This window comes from Scatophagus argus, chromosome 2 (genome assembly GCF_020382885.2).
Source record: "Scatophagus argus isolate fScaArg1 chromosome 2, fScaArg1.pri, whole genome shotgun sequence".
Lineage (NCBI taxonomy): Eukaryota > Metazoa > Chordata > Actinopteri > Scatophagidae > Scatophagus > Scatophagus argus.
This window is the reverse complement of record NC_058494.1, coordinates 20047878-20066660: the sequence shown is the minus strand read 5'-3', so window position 1 is coordinate 20066660 and position 18783 is coordinate 20047878. Positions and strand designations below refer to the sequence as shown.

At 42.2% G+C, this 18783-nt stretch overlaps 1 protein-coding gene across 6 annotated transcripts in view; it reads right to left on the bottom strand.

Moving 5' to 3' along the window:
• Positions 1-18783, bottom strand: part of lef1 (lymphoid enhancer-binding factor 1) — a 90887-nt gene that overhangs the window by 33288 nt on the left and 38816 nt on the right. For all 6 annotated transcript variants that reach the window (XM_046416670.1, XM_046416671.1, XM_046416672.1 and 3 more), the window contains 3 exons: positions 7600-8893; positions 5479-5545; positions 4012-4139 (listed from right to left, as the gene is read on the bottom strand). In XM_046416670.1, the coding sequence (XP_046272626.1) occupies positions 4012-4139; positions 5479-5545; positions 7600-7800 (396 nt within the window). In that variant the 5' untranslated portion in view covers positions 7801-8893. The remainder of the gene's footprint in view (positions 1-4011; positions 4140-5478; positions 5546-7599; positions 8894-18783) is intronic.

Here is an 18783-nt window from a genome sequence, read left to right as displayed (position 1 = left end):
ATGAGTTTATTCAAAGGGTTTTGGTAGGATGTGATGAGCTCAGAGGTCGTAGGATTTATTAAAAGCTTTACAGAAGCATGTGAAACAGGAGTTTTTGTGATATTGACAAAAGGGACATGTGACATCAGCAACACGGCAACAATATATTTGAGGTCATTTCAAAATCCGTCACGTGTTGATGTATATTTTTAGAGGCTGTCATTTTCAAATCCTCCCTTGGGTTTAGGAGGCTGCAGGACCACTAATTGAAAGATAAGACAAAACCCCTCAAAAACGTCTCGTCTTGTGCACGTCAAACCTGTGGTGACAACATCCTAAATGCTTTGAAAATCATACTTTGCAACCACTACGGGCTATTAAAAGCACGTTTCATTTGCCAATGCAAACAATAGGAAAGACACAGCAGCCAGAGAAAATACAACCTACCCCCATCTTCGTCCTAGTTTTACAAAGTTTAACAACAGACGTATGGATCATTACATCATAAGCCCTTTCACATTATCGGATGCATCTGAAAATGCTCAGCTAGGCTACCATGAAAGGGAAACATAATCGGAAACTAAAAGAAAGCTAACACTGCCACATTTCAGCAGGATAAATTAGATTTCTTGATGACAGGGATGCTTTACTGGATTTTTAACTGACTTTTAACACCTTCAGGAGACCCGGGACAGGAAAACAACAGTTCCTGTTGTGTCTGTGAGCATGACAGAACAGATCGTTTCTCAAAGTTATCCAAGCCCTACAATCAAATGACCTAATTGTGTCCCAATATGAATGAAATAAATGTGTGTTGATTTCAGGTCACAAATACAATAATAAATAACACAGATGTCTGAGTGCAGTCTAAAGGCAAAAAGAAGGGATTTCTACAAGCTTAGATTTCATACTGTATATCTCACTTAAAATATACCAGCCAATTTATTGCTTTAATCTAACTTGATATCCTCTTTTTCTGTGCGAATGCTGTATATCTGTAAACCAGCCAATGAGTAATATTAAACTGAAACGGACTTTAAGTCACAAACGGTTACTCAGGCCTCAGTCCCAAGCATCATGTGCAATAAACAAAATGCCCTTTTTGCTCTTCACACCACGTGATGACTTGCTACACTTTCTGCTTAGGATGCCCTGCAGACTCTACACCGTAGAAAAACAGCTATAGGTTTACATAAACATCAGGGTATTCATTCAGAACACACCAGCGACTCTTTGAAGTGGCCAACATTGTTTTAAATCCACATGTAAATGCAACTGAGCACTATTAGGGATCTTGGCACAGAAATCTCAGCTCTTGTGGCGTTGGCGACTTTTAAAGCTAGAAGCCCTAAAATCTGCTGACAATCAGCTACTCCCAACAGCTCCATCATGACTGGACGGCATGTGCAGGAATGTCATGGTCAATGGAAATCAATCTAAACTACTGGGATTGGGGGAGCAGCGGTGGGGCTGGGGATGGAAGAGAATGAAAGAGAGAATGTGCCTTTGATCTCGGTGAAAACCGATCCCAGGCCTGGAGATACTGTGGCTGCGGTGGCCAGCAGCAGAGGCAGCAAGCTGACATCAGTGAGAGGAGCCAGAGGACTCATGTTCCGTGATCCTTCCACCAAGCCTTGGCTCTTTTTTATTGGATAAGTGAGAGAAACGTATATGAAATGACTACCGTTTTATTGAAGACAGGGTGAGGGGGTAAACTGGGCAAAAAAAAAAAAAAAAAAAGCAGCCATGGTAAATGAAATGAAAGCAGGGCTTTAAAAGTTTTGGCAGCAAGAGCCTGGCCTAATTCATCTGCAGTGAGGGGTAATTTCCTCTCTTACAGTCAGCTGGTCTCCATACAGACTTCTGAGTTTTATTCAGTGCGTATGTTGGGATAATTGATAAAATTGACCAGAAAACAAGCTATTAAAAGAGAAATGGGAGAGCATCACCTCCCACATTTCATAAACCATTCTGTCAGTAAACTGAAGAAGGTGACTCATGGGGTTATCAGGATCACATTTTCTCCACAGCGTCTCATACTTCCACCCTCCGTAACTTTGGCAGAGGGGAAGCGTTGCAATTTTAACATCATTCCATGATGGAGTTGCGTGTGAATGAAGTTCCTTTACACGCAGCATGTGGCATCTGCCCCCGAAAAGTCGATTCTTATGACAACACAGAACTCACATTTCACAACTTGGCCCCGATGAAACTAACCCGTATGCGCTGCAGAAGCACAAACAATGCAGAGCCTCCGGTTCCTCTGCACCATGTGTGAGTGCTTCCTCTATGGAGGCATCAAACCATAGCCACATTGGGGCTGGTTGTCTTCTCGAGTGTAATACAGAGACAAAATAGGATTAGGGTGGACAGCTGCTGGTGTGCCCTGCATTTTATGCTGTCTTGAGAGGAGAAATTTGCAAACGGGACAGACACAGGAAGCCGGCAGCGAGAGACCTGCAGCTGGCCTGAAATTAATACCGTTACAAAGAGCATATCTGCAAAACACACGCCGCCCCTGAACGGGACTATAAACTCCTCTGCAGGGCAGCCTCAGAGTCATGACGTTGACTTTAGGCCTCCTGTCATGCTGGGCTAATTAGAGGGCTTACTTGGGTCATGTAGACATGCATCACTTAAGATTTTAACAAGATGAGAAATACTGTATATCTCATGTTAATCTTGTGGAAAGTATGACAGGCATTTGGTTTCCAGAGATCGCATATGGTCATCAAGGGGACAACGGCGGTACATGAGGGTAAATACTGCGCAGGGATAATTTTCTGGTTCTATTTGCATCATTTTATGAAGTTTGTCGATCAAGAAATGTGATTTTAGTTGATCTTACTGTGTCTGCTGTGAGGCAATTATTTCATTCATTTTAACCCCCGCTGCATAACTTTTATGTAGCGATGGCTTTCTCATTTGTTACTCCAAACTAAGCGTGTTGGTAAGACAGTGAATTTAGGGAGGGCTTGAAACCAGTCCTGCATTGGCTATTTGTTTTATTTAAACTCATGCAGGGCTGTAACTAAGGACCATCTTCTTATCGATCTAATCCATTTTCTTTTTTTTATCCCATCAATTATTTGTTTGACATCAAAGATTTTGCAAAAAGAACACCAAGGTTAGACTCAGGTCAGAGCAATATCTCAGTATATCTTTGCTTATTTTGTCTAACCAACAGTCCACACCACAATGCATTTAATTGACCGCGGCTGGAAATGCTGAAATATAATCTTACGGTTTGATGAAGTATCGCGATGCTTTTAAAGTGCTTTTAAATCATTGTTTGTGATTCCTAGTTACTTAATCAATACGCTCCATGAAAACAATCGATGTAGTAGGGACTTTTAAATGTAAGACAACATAGCAGGTAAAGCAACAGGTCGTCTTCCTTCTCCTCCTTTAGTCTACATGCTAGCAGAATAGATGGCCTTACTATGACAGAATTTCCAAACAACTTTTGTCATCTGACTTCTGACTTCAGCTTGTGTGTTAAACCGCGATGCCTGAAAAACATGCCCGAGCTTGGATTTAATCTGAGCAGGTGCAACATGAAGTTAAAGCTCCGCTGGTCTATCATCATCATCATCATCATCCTCCATGTTTGTTTTTGCTTTTGATCCCACAAGCGCACGATAACAAAACAAAGCAAAGCTGTTGATTCAGACCAGCACTTTCAGCATCACTTTAGCAACTTTTAACAGCGTGAAATAAAACCAAAAAACATAAACCTCAAACCGCTAAATAACATACAAATGTCATATCTTGAATATAGTGACAAAATTATTTTCTGTCAACTGACTGATGGAAGTTTGATTTTATTCACCAAACACTGTTGTCCTGCAAAATTCAGAAAGTCTTTTACCTTTCATATTTTTTGTTTTGTCTAACTGGGACAAAAGGTGGTTTAGACATGCTTGCTTCTCAGTTTCTCAGGCTCATCTTCCTTGTTACACCAACAACATTTCATATGATTATATCATTCGAGTGAAACTGACACACTGACGTTTGTAAGTCGGTGCTTACCGTTCTGGGCATGGGCGGCGAGAGGGAGCCATTGTTCATGTAGGAGGAGTCGTTCATGCTGCTCATCATGACGTAGCCTGGGTAGCCTGAGTACGGATGGCCTTTACTGTACAAGTCTTGGAGTTTTCCTGATTTAAATTAAAAAAAAAAAAAAAAAAGGTTAAAAAGTGACAATTTACTGTGCGTTTCCCTAAAGCTCACGTGAGGCAAATTTTTATCAACATCAAAACTCTGGATTTCTCACTTCGCCGTGGAACTGTTTAGCACATAAATCCTAAAAATGGCAAACTCTAAATGTGCTTGAGCCAATAAATCAGGCGAGGAATAATGAGCACAAAGTGCGCCCTGCCTGTTTTGATGCTGTAATGATATCACTGTCGATCGCTTTAACCTGTGCCCTGTTTTGCCTCGGCCTTTTGTTTGCGCCCTTTCTTCCCGTCTTGGAGAGGAGGCCTGTATTATGCAGAGGAACAATGGAGCCCCTCTGTGCCAATTAGCACCAATTAGAAGAACATACAAACTGTGTCAAAACAGGAGACGCCCCAACTGTTCCTCTACGCCTTTGACCTGAGAGGGGGAGTTTTATACAACAGGCCTCTATACAGCGCCACTCGCCACTCAACTGTGCGCCGAGTAATAAAGCCGGAGGGGGGGCTGGGGCTGCGTTTGTGGCAAACAGCCTAATGGCAACATGGATCTTGTTGTGAGGAAAGCCAGTGTTTGGTTTGAAGGGGATCCTTTTCAGGAGTGAAAGGGGAACAAAGAGGAGCCACACTCCTCCTCAAAGCCATAATGGTGACCTGCAGTGGCGGGGGTCAGACTACAACAGCCAGAGAGCAACGAGCCCCCGAGCAGGACGCAACATGTTGCATGTGACAGTGCGACTGAGGGGCCGATGCATGGGGGGGGGGGGGTATTTTATTGGGGTAATTGCATAACAAAAAATTAGACAAACAAACAAAACCCACAACAGCTAGACAGAAATGTGATTCTGGTTTATGCTCAGTTGTAGGCTTATGGCACAATGCTCATCCCCACATTAAAACACGACAAAGGCACATCTTCATCTGCCTTTCAATCCAAGTATTCTTTGTTTTCTGTTTCTGCAGGCACCCTCATCTATGAGGGAGGTAACAGGTAGCCGTGTCCATGAAGGTATAACATGTCCGGACAAGACTTGGATCAGAGATTATGGGTCTGAGAGCAGCAAAAACGGGGCTCTGATAAGAACGGGGCCAAACAGTGCAGAAGTGTGACGGATCACCTCTGTGTTGGGAACAAAAAATAAATAAATAAATAAATAAAAATACGAGGTGGCACTATTTCATGCTGTCGTCCCCCTCCACCTATAAAGCCACGGCGAAATATTCTGAAAATCTGGGCTTTTATTGCAGCGAAACAAGGAGCTGGCCGTCCCATAAACCCATGCAGATTTAAAGAGCTCTCGTTCAAGGCTGTGTCACTTACCATCTTCCGGATGGTCTCTGTGTTTTTCATGATATGAATCTTGTGGTATTTGGGACTGTCTCACGGCCTGTGAAAAGAAAAGAAAATAATAATAATGAAGAAGAAGAAAAAAGCAAAAATTTAAATATGATGGTGAATCAATTAGGTGGACCTTCTAATACTGTTTTACACACAGACATGCTGATAGTACGCTCAGACGCCCACAAACACTGCTGGGACAATGGCTGTCCCTTTTGCTCATCACCAAACACACACACACACACACACACACACACACACACACACACACACCTATCTACAGATTGGTGATGGAGCAGTCTGCATCAAAGCTTCAAAAGAACCACTTAATTAAGCTTCATGTCCTTAAGGAGCTTACAAATTAACTTGTTTTCAATACCATAGGTCCACTCTGGTTTTCATCTCTCTCTGTTCAAGCCTTCTTTTAAATTCAAACAAATAAGAGAGTATTTGCGTTGTGAATTAAAAGCCTGAGTGCAAAGGGACAAAACTACCCCATAAAAATGAGAAAATAGTGGAGACAGTTTATGATTTAAATAAAATAAAAAAAGAAAAAAAAAAGGCAATGAAGATATATCTTCTGCTTTGCAACATCCATTTCCGTCCTCCTTTCGACTCAGAATTGGGAAGAAGACCTCTTTTTTGGAGTTCAGACCCCTCAGGATGGCTTCAAGCTGAGCGAGGGAACTTCACTGGATTCCTAATTAACATTCAGCCTCCGTCTCGTGCGTCTCTAGGACATTTGGTGGTGAATGTGCACAGCCTCGTTCAGGATGTGTCCAAAATTTCATTAACACCGCGGTTAATGGCAAAACAGCCGACTAAGTTGTCGATGGGGAAGCTGCAGCACGCATCCTGGGGTCAGTGGACGGAGTAGAGGGACGCAGTAAAAATTAAAGAAACACATTTCAACCGTGATGTTTCATGCCTCCTCTGTGTCTTTACGTGTGCTAATGAAATGCCATCTTGCAAGAACGGAATATAAAGCATGAGAGCAATAAATTTAGAAACATTAAAAATTCATCATTAATAATGCTTCCATTGAGACTCTATGTGCATTTACATACACAGTGAATTCAACACATTTATACATTTAAGCATTTCTTCCGACAGACCAATCTTGGCTCATTTTTAATCTGATCTGTAAGGACAGGGAAGCAGTAAATGTAGCTATAAATGTGTTTGATATATTTCTCTCCAAAACAATGCAAGAATAATTTAAGGACACTGTAAAACGAATGTGACAATAAAGAATTATGGGAATGACATCAAACCACATCCTGGTGAATAAATAATTGGATACTGTCCTTTCTTTTGGGTCGTATTTTATAATCTGTGACCTTTGAAATAAATGAATCATCTTGCTTGTCAATAGGTTTGTCAAATGGATTCATGTGCTGGTCTTTACAGCTGCTCAGGGTTTATTGTGCAGCCATGCAAACACAGCTATTAGCCTACTTCTCACAGGCAACACACAAGGCCCTAATTCTTACATCTAAAAATATATTTTCTGATATTTTTCCCCAAAAGATTTCACTAAGGATTAATGAAGTATAAGTGCCACAGATATTTAGGCCTATAATGTTTCCAAAAAGAAGATTATTGGGGGTTAAAAATGTAGATGAGCAAAAGCTGGCACACCTGAGTCTGCAGGCTGAAGCTATTAAATTATAAAATGAAAAAAATAATAAATTACCAAGTGAGACAGTGGAGGCCTTAAATGCACCTGAACTCAGCTTGTTTATTTTGCTTAGCCTGAGATAAATTTTTAGAATAAAATGGCTTAACAAAACTTCTTCACAGGAGCACATTCATTTTGGGCCTGTTAATGTCAGTTTGCTCTTTAAAAGCGTCGCCTGCGTTTTAAAACTGACAAATCATTCAGACAAACCAGGAGTGATTAAAATCAAATTGCCACAAGCTAAATGAAAACCATTTTTTGTTGTTGTTGTTGAATGATTACAAGGATTGAGAGCAACTTTGTTTACAGGCTGGTGCAGGCTTAGAGTTCGATACCCACCTTCTCGTCTTCCTCATCAGAGCACACACACACACACACACACACACACACACACACACACACACACACTGAGCGTTACTCACATCGTGGCTGTTGCTGTTGGGGCTGCTCTCTGACTCGTGGACTAGAGATGACTTGATGTCTGCCAGGTCTCCCTCTTCCTCCGAGTGGCTGAGCTCGGCGAAGATCTGCTCCTTATGCGGGTCTCCTTCGTCTTTGAACGGGATCATTTCGTCTGTAGCGCACAGCTCCGGGTCTCCGCCGCCGCCTGATAACTGTGGCATGTTTGGTGTTTTTATTTATTTATTTGTTTATATATACTTATTTGACTCTGTTTGTTTCGCTAATAAAAACAAAAACAAAACCGAAGTCAACACACACACACGCCAGCACTGTCCGAGACTACAGAGGGGAAAAACTCCCACTGAAATCCCCTGAAACCGAGTGGGGAAACGTCCCCCTCCTCTTCCTCCTCCTCCTCCTCCTCCTCTCCTTCAGCCGGAGCGCCGACCGTGAGTCACTCGAAGAGGAAGCGGCGTGCAAACACGCTGCCGGTGTGTTTTCACTGAAGCAACAGGAGGAGCGTGGCTGCTGTCGGCGTCCCCCTTTTATTTTTTCACCGCGAGTGTTTCAGCTAAAAAGGACGGAAACTCATAACCGATAAACTACAATGAGCGTCCGCCAAGGTGTCATGAGGGGGGAAAAATATAACAAAAAAAAATAAAAGAAGGAAGACGAACCACGAGTTAAAATCTCATCACTAGTTTTCTTTTTCAATCAACACACACACACGCACAGCCGACGGCGGATATGGTCCAGTAAAAAAGAAAAAGACTCAACGTTAAAAAGTGCATTTATAGAAGTGAGAAAAAAAATATTTCCTCGGTGGTCCCGTGAAGAAGCTGTGGCGTCCTTGCGCGAGGGTGGAGAGGAGGGGAGGGGGCAAAAGGTAGGCTAACAACAAAACCAAAACACCGTCCGGAGGTGAAAAGGTAACTGATGGATGTGCAACTTGGAAGAAAACACAGTTTTAACACTTAGGCAAGACAACGAGCAACGCGGTACGCCGCTTTCATGCGCCACAATACATCCTGAAAGCTGCTCGGATGAGGAGGGATGAAAGCAAAAGTCATAAAACAATCAGAAAACGAAGACTGAGAGGGAAAAACCCGTCGCGGATCGACTTCCCACTGCTCCCGCACCGCTTCCACAGTGTAATGTAACCAGAGTGTGTATGTGTGTGTTGGTAATGTAGCTGTGCTCCCTCCCTCCTCCTCCTCCTCCTCCTCCTCCTTCTCTCTCTTCAGTCATTGGGAGGAAGGAGAGATGAAAGGGAAGCCGAGGCTCTGATTGACACCGCACCGATTGACACTCCTCCTGAGAGAGAGAGAGAGAGAGAGACAGACAGAGAGAGAGAGACAGATTTATACGCAGCTCACAACAAATGGGCAGACAGGAGAGGAAGACGCGGCGAGGCTCTGACACGCGCACCGTGTGTGTGCTGGCTTCACAACAATCACGATAAAATTAAAAAAATAAAAATAAAAATGATAATTGATATACAGAAGAAAAAAAAAAACCCAAAACGAGTTCTTATCTTATTTTTAACGTGGAAAGAGGAAGTGGATTTCAATCTAAACGCAAGAAGTGGCAACAACGTTGTCGTCAGTAGAAATACCCAAACAATCCTGGGCCACAATTAGAAGAAAAGAAAACAAATATTTAGCGCTTTTTTTCCCCACCAAATGTGATAAACAGGTGTGTGTCTGGCTCACTATAGGGTCATACACATTTAGGGTGTATTCATTCATTCTTATTTTAATTCATAGCAACACATATGGGAAGAGGGGGTGCGAGTTTTCACCACTTTAAATGGCTGTCTGGCATTATGATGGTGTCTTGCGGTTTTCTAGGGCTTTCCGTGTTTTCTAACAGCGTGTGCAAAATTCTGCTATTGTTATTCAACAAAAAAAATGGCGCATTTAGGTGTTTTCCACAGTGGCGAGATGAGATAAAAAATGCGATAACACCGTCTATCGAAATAACTGAGAACGGGCCATAAGGTCGCTAACCTTTTGGATGTTTGAGACCTTTAAATATTCGAAGACTGAAGTCTAAGGTCAGCCATTTTCATCAATATGTAAAGACGATAAGGATGAAACGTTTTATTTGACTGACCAGACATTATTTTCATTCATTAACAGCACATAGCCAAATTGAAATTACAGAAAGACTAAAAGAAAAAGACCAAAAAGCACAGTGTGTGGACCGAGGATTGGCACGCCACAACTCAACTGTTTTCCAGTTATTATTGAGAGAGAGAGAGGAGGGGGGAAAGAACATAAACACACACACAGGGTAATTAATTAAGAATGAAAATAACTACGAAGAACAGGCCCAGAACCAAATGCTTAAGAGGAAAGGAGTGAGATGGAGTCTTTCGAGTGGAATATTTCATGAGAAAATAGAGGAAAAAGAAAAAAAAAGAAAATAAACCAAAAAGGCACTGGAAGTGGCGTGCTTTCTCGTGTCTGCCTGAGCACTGAGAGATTGCGTGAGAATCAAAGTTGGGATGGGGAGGCAGATCTTTATAAAGCGCGGAGGTGGGGTTAGCGGGGCGGAGCCGCGGCTGCCTTTGATCTTGCGGCGGCTGGCTCTTTCATCCCCGACTCCCCCCGCCCGGTTTCCCCCTCCACCACCACCACCTCCCTCCCTCTCCTCCCCCCCGCTCTCCCTCGCCTTTGTATGACTAAATTTGGTCCGAGTGTGGAGCCGGGCCAACATTTCCACGTGTGCGTTCATCCCAGCTGAGAGAGTGGGGAGAGAGAGGGAGGGGGGGAGAAAAAGAGAGGGAGAGGGAGAGAGGGAGGGAGAGAGAAGGGGTTCTCTTCCGGGTAAGGAGACAGGAGAAAAAAAAAGATCAAAGGCTTTTCGGTTTTGGAAACCGAGTGTGGATTCAAAAGAGCCGAGACTGGCTGCATTCCAGTGTATAGCGGAAAGCGCGCGCTCAGACACGCGCCTGCTCACACACACACACACACACACACACGAGAGCCCGCACGAGCATGCGCGCACGCGGGACACAGGCACCAACACACGCGCGTAAATGCAGCACTGAAAGAGAAAGAGAGAGTTAATTAGAAAGATTTCACACAGGCAGAGCTGAACTACCAAATCTTTCATTAAAAAAAAACACAAAAACAAACTTTTAACAGTATATTTTCTTGTTTCCAGCTAAAAAAAGGAAGAAGAACAAATGTGTCACAAGGTATAAACTGTTTTCCTTCCTGCTCTGTAAGAAAGTATCGGTTCTGCTTACCTCTTTAATTTAATTATCCGCCACTTTTTTCTGGCACCGTCTGAAATGATGCTGCTCACATCCACCACCCTAAAACCACGCTAACCTGATGGCCTTGAAATAGGCCTATGTTTGTTTGTTTTTTTTTCTTCCGTGTCTTTTACAGCATTCACCTTGGATATGGTTTTAATCATAAGACTGGGAGAAAGGGGGAAATCAGGAGAAGGGGTGGGGGGATAAAAAAACGATTTTTGGTAGGCCTATTAAGAAACTAAAAAGAGACAGTGCAGGCCTGCAGGGTCTGAGGTAAGAAGTGAAGAGATCCAAGCTGTGAAAAATGAAACAGATTAAATAAACCACAGGACTGAATGATTCATTTTTGGTTTTTTGGCTTTGGTTTATTGGCATTGTAAGATGATATAAAATACAACATATAATATTTTGCTAGGGATGGCCTGAATCCTAATTCTGTGGGGTCCTTGAGGCCCCCCGAGCCCTCCTTTTTCAGCAGCTCAAAAAAATATACTTAACATTGCTTTATCATCTTTATATTTCATGACATTAAATTTTTTTTTTTAAATAAGAAAATAGCCCAATACTTCTGTTTGGGGTTGCAGACAGATTATTAACTTTTCCAAGTCTCAAATAAGTTTAACTGAATTTCTGTAATTGAAGTTAGAAGTAGACTTCTCAAGCATAAGTAATGACAGACACCTTTTTGGCAGCCAAATTAAATATATGGTTTTTAACCAACAGGCCATATGATATATAAAACATATGTGATACAGAATTCTTTGTGGATATTTCTGCCCATTCTGGCAAGTTTGCTGACAAATCGGAGTGGTTATCATTTCAATACTAAAATACTGTATTTTAATAAATTCAGACAAAAAAGAAAAAAAAACTATTCAAAATTATAGGTTGATTTTTCTGTTCTAATTGCTATTTTCACACGTACAGAATTGGGTTCTGCGGGACCCCGGCAAGCAATAAGGAAGTAAAGCCATCGTCAGCAAAACAAAGGGGATAATTAAGGTAAAGACAGGTAGTCCTTGCTGAAAAAGGGTGCTGGAAATCTGAATCATAAAAAGACGGCACATTTTTCATCACGATGCAAAACACAACAATTACAAATATTCGACTCTGTTTTTTTTAACCTTAATGTTAAGTAACGTAGCTCTGTAGGATGCATGTTAGCCTCTAATAGAACAAGTAAAAAGACCATAAGGTTCTAGCAAACCTAAAGGTTTACTAGAATTTCGTATTGTGGACTTGCTGAGGGAAGTGAGAGAGCGAGTCAGGGATCCATTATTTAATGCACTCTGATGCATGATGAGAGACCACTGCAGAGGAGCCTGGTTAGAAGGCCTGTGATGAGGGGTCATTTGCTCACCACTGATGTGCACACAGATTCTCTCTCCCACCGCCTTTGTCGTTAATTCAATATAATTTGTATGTGCATCAGCAGAAATCAAGCACAGTTCAAGACGAGGCTTTGTTTGCCGTGGTTTAAGCCACCTGATGACAAGGCAGCAAGCGACGGCCTCTCTGATGAAGACCCTGTCAGGACCACCTTAAACACTTTCCCCGTGACATCATAATACATTATATTCTCCAGCGAGGCTCTGTGAATCGCCACCCTGGTTGTTAGAGTAGGAGTGGAGAAAAAAAGAGAGAAGGAATGAGAGGAAGTAAAAAAAAAAAAAAAAAAACAGAGCTACATTAGCATTTTTCTTCTAATGAGTTCATAAGAGTGACCCCTCTGGATCTCACATGAAAAGGAAGATTTCCTGCTGTGCTGTGACCTGAATTCAGTTGTCTCTCACTTTAGATACTACATTCTGCATGTTATATAAGGAAGGAATACTGTATCTATACACACAGCATAATTTATAAGCAGTATTCGATTCCTTATCTTCCTCCATTAAGATCAGTAGTCAATCCGAAGAAGGGAATAAATATATCAATGGTCTACCAAATGGTGTTGAGCTACAAAGTGTTGGTGGAAATAAAGTATATTAAGCTAATTCGGTTTTATATCGTGTTTTTCCCTCCTCTATAAAGTTGGGAGAGCATATCAGTTTAGAAGACAATATGAATTGTGTCAAACAAAATGCTCTTTGTTGGAACAACATTCAGTCAAGGTCCTCTTTAGATCTATTATTGTCTCATCTTTTATCTGTTCTATTTTCATTGCAATGCACAATACTTCAAACAAAAATTACCCTAATTACCTCTTGTTCGCGCTTTGTGCTATGTGTGCGTGTGTGTCTGAGTGTGTATGTGTGTGTGTGAGAGAGAGCATTAGCCTGTTCAGTGTGCTGATTTGTCAATATCAGTTCCTAAATTCACCTGCGAGGTGAGTTCAGCGGTGAAACCCCTACTCTGCTGTCTATTCCACCTGCTAGTCATTCATAACAACTTCCTTGATGTAGAAATTATAGCTCCTGAGCTCGCAGCCATCTCCTAGAAAACGACAGGAAACAAACATCAAATTATGATGAAAAGAGCTTGCAATTAAAGCTGAGAAAAGACAACATTTATCAAACGTGCAAATCAAGATCGGGGGAGGTCCGAGGTGAGTGATTATTTGTGGCGCTCTTTGATTGGTAGAAGGTGAGTCATCTTCTTGAAGGGGAGGAAAGTGTCTTGGGGGTAAGGTGAGGAAGAGAGGGGGGAGATGTGTGATCTGTTGATTTATGGCAATGCTGTCAGGAGGCTGTCTCAGACAAACTGTCATTAAAATAAAATTATCTCCTTGATGGAAGAGGAGGGGAATTTGTTATTCTGTGTGTGTACTTTGGATGCGTCCGATCGGAAAGAAGAAGCTAGACTACATGAAAAGAAAGCAATAAAGCAACAAAACACTCCCGTGAAATAAATTAAGGCAAGAGAATGAGTCCATGGCCATGCTAGCTTTGCACAGCACTGCTTTGAGCTAAATGCTAACCACAGCATGCTAACAAAGACAATGATAAGGTGCTGATGCAGCAGGTATAGTGTTTATCATGTTCACCGCTTTAGTGAGTTAGCATGCTAAACTTGCTGATTAGCACTGAGCAAAAAGTATAACTGAGGTTGATGAAAACTTCATAAGTTTTACTTTTTCTTTTAAATTTTAACTTTTTTTTAAGTGTTCGGTCACAAACGCAAGGATTATACAAGTTGGAGTTGTAACCTGATGGTGGCGCTATGTGAAAAGACACGGGATCATAAAAATTCTTGTGATTCATCCAGTGGGGGGAATGACCATATTACGTTTCTTGGCAAGTCATAGCTGTTGAGAAATTCTACTCAAAACTGCATATCCTCATGGCAGGGCTAGAGAAAAAGTTAGGAGATCCATTAGGATTCATCATCTGGGAACTAAAATGTCCAATGTTGTACCAGTCTGTGCAGTCACGGTGAGATTCTTTGTTGAACAGCTGAGATGGTGGCGCTGTAGGACATCCAAAAATGGGATCCCAAAAGTCAGTAGGATTCATCCTCTCAGGACCACAAATGTCTGCACAAATTTTCACTCCAATCCGCCTCACTAATGTTATTGCAACATTTCAGTCAAAGCGGTGGACCAGCCGACTCACTGACGCTGCCGTTCATAGGGCCCTGAAATGCTGCAGCATTTCCACATTTGAAACAATGCAGAAAAACAAGTTTCCTCATGAGATTTACCCCTCCACCCACTGCACAGACTACCAAAACGAATCAGCAGACTCCTCTATTGTCTTACTCGCACCGATAAAGAATGATTCATACCAAGTGGCACCTGACTCCACCCTTCTATCCTCGCCAGTCAGTGATGCTGTCAGAAAAGAGAGAGGCACTGAGTAAGCTCCTCAGAGAAAGAAAGGGGTAGTTATGGATCACTTTTCTCCTGGGACTCAGCTCTCTTACGCAGAGGAGATGGTATTAACTTACATTCTCCAAGCTTCAAAAACCCGAGTGCTTGCATGCCACCATCATCGGTGAACAACGCTGGGCAAACACACACATGCACAGGCACAGTCTTTATTTCCTGACTTTCCACAACATGGCACATTCACATCACCCACTGATACTTGTGTTGCCTCACTACAGCCAAAAGAACAACTCTCTGGGGCATATAATATCATGACAGGCAGTCTTTCTCTTCTGTGTGTGTGTGTGTGTGTGTGCAGCCCTGTCCTGCTGTCACTCGTGAAGACAAATGGGCAGATTAACACTTGGCTGACCCAGGTACCTTGAGGGAAAATGAAGGTGAGGGTGTTTACCTACAAACTTCACCCAGCTGGGACGGCCACCTTCTCTGCAGCAGTGTGTCAGATGGCAGGAATTTGGGGAAAAAATCTGCTGAGCTCGCCAGTTGGCACCATGGGTTTTTTATTGTTGATGGAGGCAGTGGTTTAACTCCGTGTGTGCTGTGGGAATGATTTGAAATGACCTCTCACGCAGTGCAACACAGTGATGACTGAATGGTAAGGGTCAGAAAAAAGCTCATCTTTTGCAGTTTTTTTTGTCTTCTACTGAGTGAAAGTTTAGAGGTGTGTCCTTCAGTTAAGCTGTGGGAAAGGATAGGGTTGCGACTGGTGTAATTGATCTGGTTACAGAGGCATGACAAGCCTTCTTTTTATTGCGCAGGGCCTACATATGTCCAGAGGCTGGCCAAGTTTCATCACCAGTCAGCCTCCACTGTGCACTGCTGTGTGGTGCTACATTCTTCAGGTCCAAAGGGGAAGTGGTCCAGTCCTCGCAGTACGCACAGCTACTCCTTTCATCCCGCTGTGCTATTGGAGAATGCATAGAGCACCGCGAAGGGGCCCGCTGTGTCGAGGTCATGGGTCAGTGACGACCTGCTAAGAGGTCGCGGGGCCCCCAGCCAGCCTGTAATCAAGCACACAGCACACCTCCCTGACCCCGCTCCTGCGTCTGTCCCGTCGCCCAGCCTCAGCAGGCCTCGGCAGCCTGAGATCAAACACAGAGCGGCAGTCCCCCTGGCCTGGTGTTATCAGCCTGGGTGTCTCATCACATCAACACGCAGGGCTAAACAGTAAACACAGCCAGCCTGGTTTTTGCTCACTGTGTGTGTGTGTGTGTGTGTAAGAGCAGATTAACTTGTTTGCATCAGTATGGATGTGCGTGCGTGCACTTGAAGGTTACAGTCAGGTATTGTCTAGACTCAGTCAAATCCTCATTTAGATTTCAATTCCACGTATTGGTTCTGGCTTTTATAGATTACTGGGCTTCTTTTAAATTTTTAACTAAGCAAAGCAATAAGAATGTGGTAAAAGAAAAACTTTTTTCCCCACATCTATAATGAAGTCACAATACTTTATGGCCACACTCATAAACACATAGAGATTTCTGATGCACTTTATCAACAGTCACAACAATGATGTTTTTTTTTCCCTAGGATGGCCTAACCTAGGAAAAAAACTTAAGCTTGAAACACACTGTTGAATGATGCATATCAGAGGGGTTTAGAAGAGGTTTTGTGTAATGCTGACTGGAAAATAAGCGCGACTCCACTGACTATCACCTTATAGCAAAGTTAAAGGCCATAAAACCAAAACACTGAGCTAAAAAAAAAAAAAAGAAAAAAAGAAAATGCAGTCCAGAATTAGATGGTGATGTAAAAGATGATTTTACTACCTTTTTTTGGGTACATTCTGTACAGCATCATGACTTCTGTAACATTATATGTTTAAATGAAATTTTTCATTACAGATTCTCTCCCAGGCATTCAATTATCTTTGCACATTTAAACACCAGGTTTATAATTTGCTTCCAGGAATTGAAAAGTGAAATAAAATTGAATGTTTCTTCTTATACATTTGGAACAGTTTTAATTTTGATTCAGTTTTTAATACCCAATCAGAGATAATGTGTTTATGTTTGCGGCCTTGTGGCTTTTTGGGTTTACTATGATGCAAATTCACTTCCATTTCATCTCTAAGGGCCCACAGCTGAAGCGGGCCTGTGTTAAGAGCCCAGGCAAGCAATATTTAACCAGGTTGGTAGCTGATTTCATGTCTGCACCACCCTACACCATCAGGATATTAACTGTTAAAACCACTGGAGTGTGATAGTTACTCGAGCTGATTGATTTCTTCTAGTCTCACAGAAGAAAAGTCCACAATTCCCAGGAGTTGTTACTAGAGAGGAAAGCATTTCCAGACACTGGCACACGCTGCCAATTTGACAGGTTTAGTTAAGCACCTTGGCTCTGCTCCTTTGTTGTATTTAAAAAGCATCAGATGAGTGTTTTTTTGTTTTTTTTTTCAAGCAGGCAGTGTTTGACTCTGTTTCAGCACGGGGAAATAACTCATTTTATTCCTTTGTCTGAGGGTTTTTCCCCCACATCTCACAACATGAAGAAATTGTTGCAAATGAGTCATTTCTTCTTGGCAGGCCTCAGGCGAAGGAAAGAAAAGAATAACAATGTTCTTGAGCAGACAATAGTGATTTACTTATCCTGTCACTGCTTTAATTACTTTTGATAAAAGTGGTGATTATTAATATTAAAATGTAGTTTTTCTGATATCTTATAGCTTCGAAAAGTTGCGCAAGTTGCAAAGCTTAACATGCTTTTAAAAAAAAAAGGAATTTGATTGTGGATGTGTGTGTAGAAAAAGATTTTGGAAAATGTGCATTGAGGTTTATGTTTGTGTGCACGCATGACTTGGTGAGCTGGTAAATGAGTGTGTTATTGTTCTTGCCGGTCTGGGAGGGGAGATCAAAGGTGGACCTCGTCTCTCTCTGTAACTGGCCTTCATTTCTGAGCTGAGCCTAAACTGAAAATGTCATATTTTCCCCTCTGAGCTCCTTTGAGCTCCAACATGTGGTTGCAGGTAATATTTCTGAAGTGCGATACATACAGTATGGGAGGGGCTTCAAGATGCACAGTCTGCTGTGAAGCTACAGCCTGTTTTGTCTTGTTGCTAATTTTATTACGGTTGAAATATGTGGCCAGCTGAGTGTTTGAACTCTTGGCCTCAGTCTCGCCCAAGTCACGGGCCAATTTGAGCCAAATCTGAAACAGTAAAATCCCAGAGGATGTATAGTAAAGTAGCTGTGCCAAAATCCATCTTGCCTTGCCTCGCCCTGCCATCTGCTTCATAAAGTGTAGTCACGAAAAGGCCTGCAAGAGTGAGATTTAGTGCCACCACACCTTCAAGACTGTTCTGTAAACACGCATACTATTTTTTCAAATCTCCTTACACAAAATGCATCAGGAAGACATTTCATTCAGGATGTGGTGACCTGCTGGCCCTGTGGGTTTTTCCAGTGTTTGTGCATTTCCACTGCTGTTAATGCCATTTGCCCTCTTCTGATTCACTTGACTTGCCCTGGCTTTGATTTAAGCTTTATTTACACAGAGATCGCACAATGCTGCAGCGGCGAACCAAACAACGGCGGAATGAAGCTGGCACTCTTATGGCATAGGAGGCATGACATGTAACACAACAGCATCCCCGTCTTGTTTGATGTAAGACATATGTGTCAGGCAGTGACAGTAAACAATAACAGTAACATAACATGATTTACCGTCCGTGTTGCATGTTGGTTCATGTCATCCTCTGCTCAGACGGTGAGGCATTCCTGAATATCGCTGTCTCCCGGATTTGCGTGCATTTTCTTTGAGTTAGTTGCTAACTACTGCTCCTTACTAACATGTCACACCCCTGTCTTGTCCAGCTCACCAACTCACCTCCACTGTCCCCCACCTCACCCCGACATACAAGCCTTAGCCATAACATCAGCACTGTTGTTTCTTCACATTCTGCTGATGATGTTGATTAATTTATTTTTTAATACAACTTTAGAAGCCAACATTGGAGATGCTATAATTTTATCAAACATACTGAATGCTTACAGTTTCTGAGAAAAAAAAATGACCTTCTCATGTAACTCTCCAGCAGAAAATGAGCAAGTGTATTTCCCCAAATGTGGAACTGTTCCTTTAAGACACAGTGGTAAATTGTAATATCCA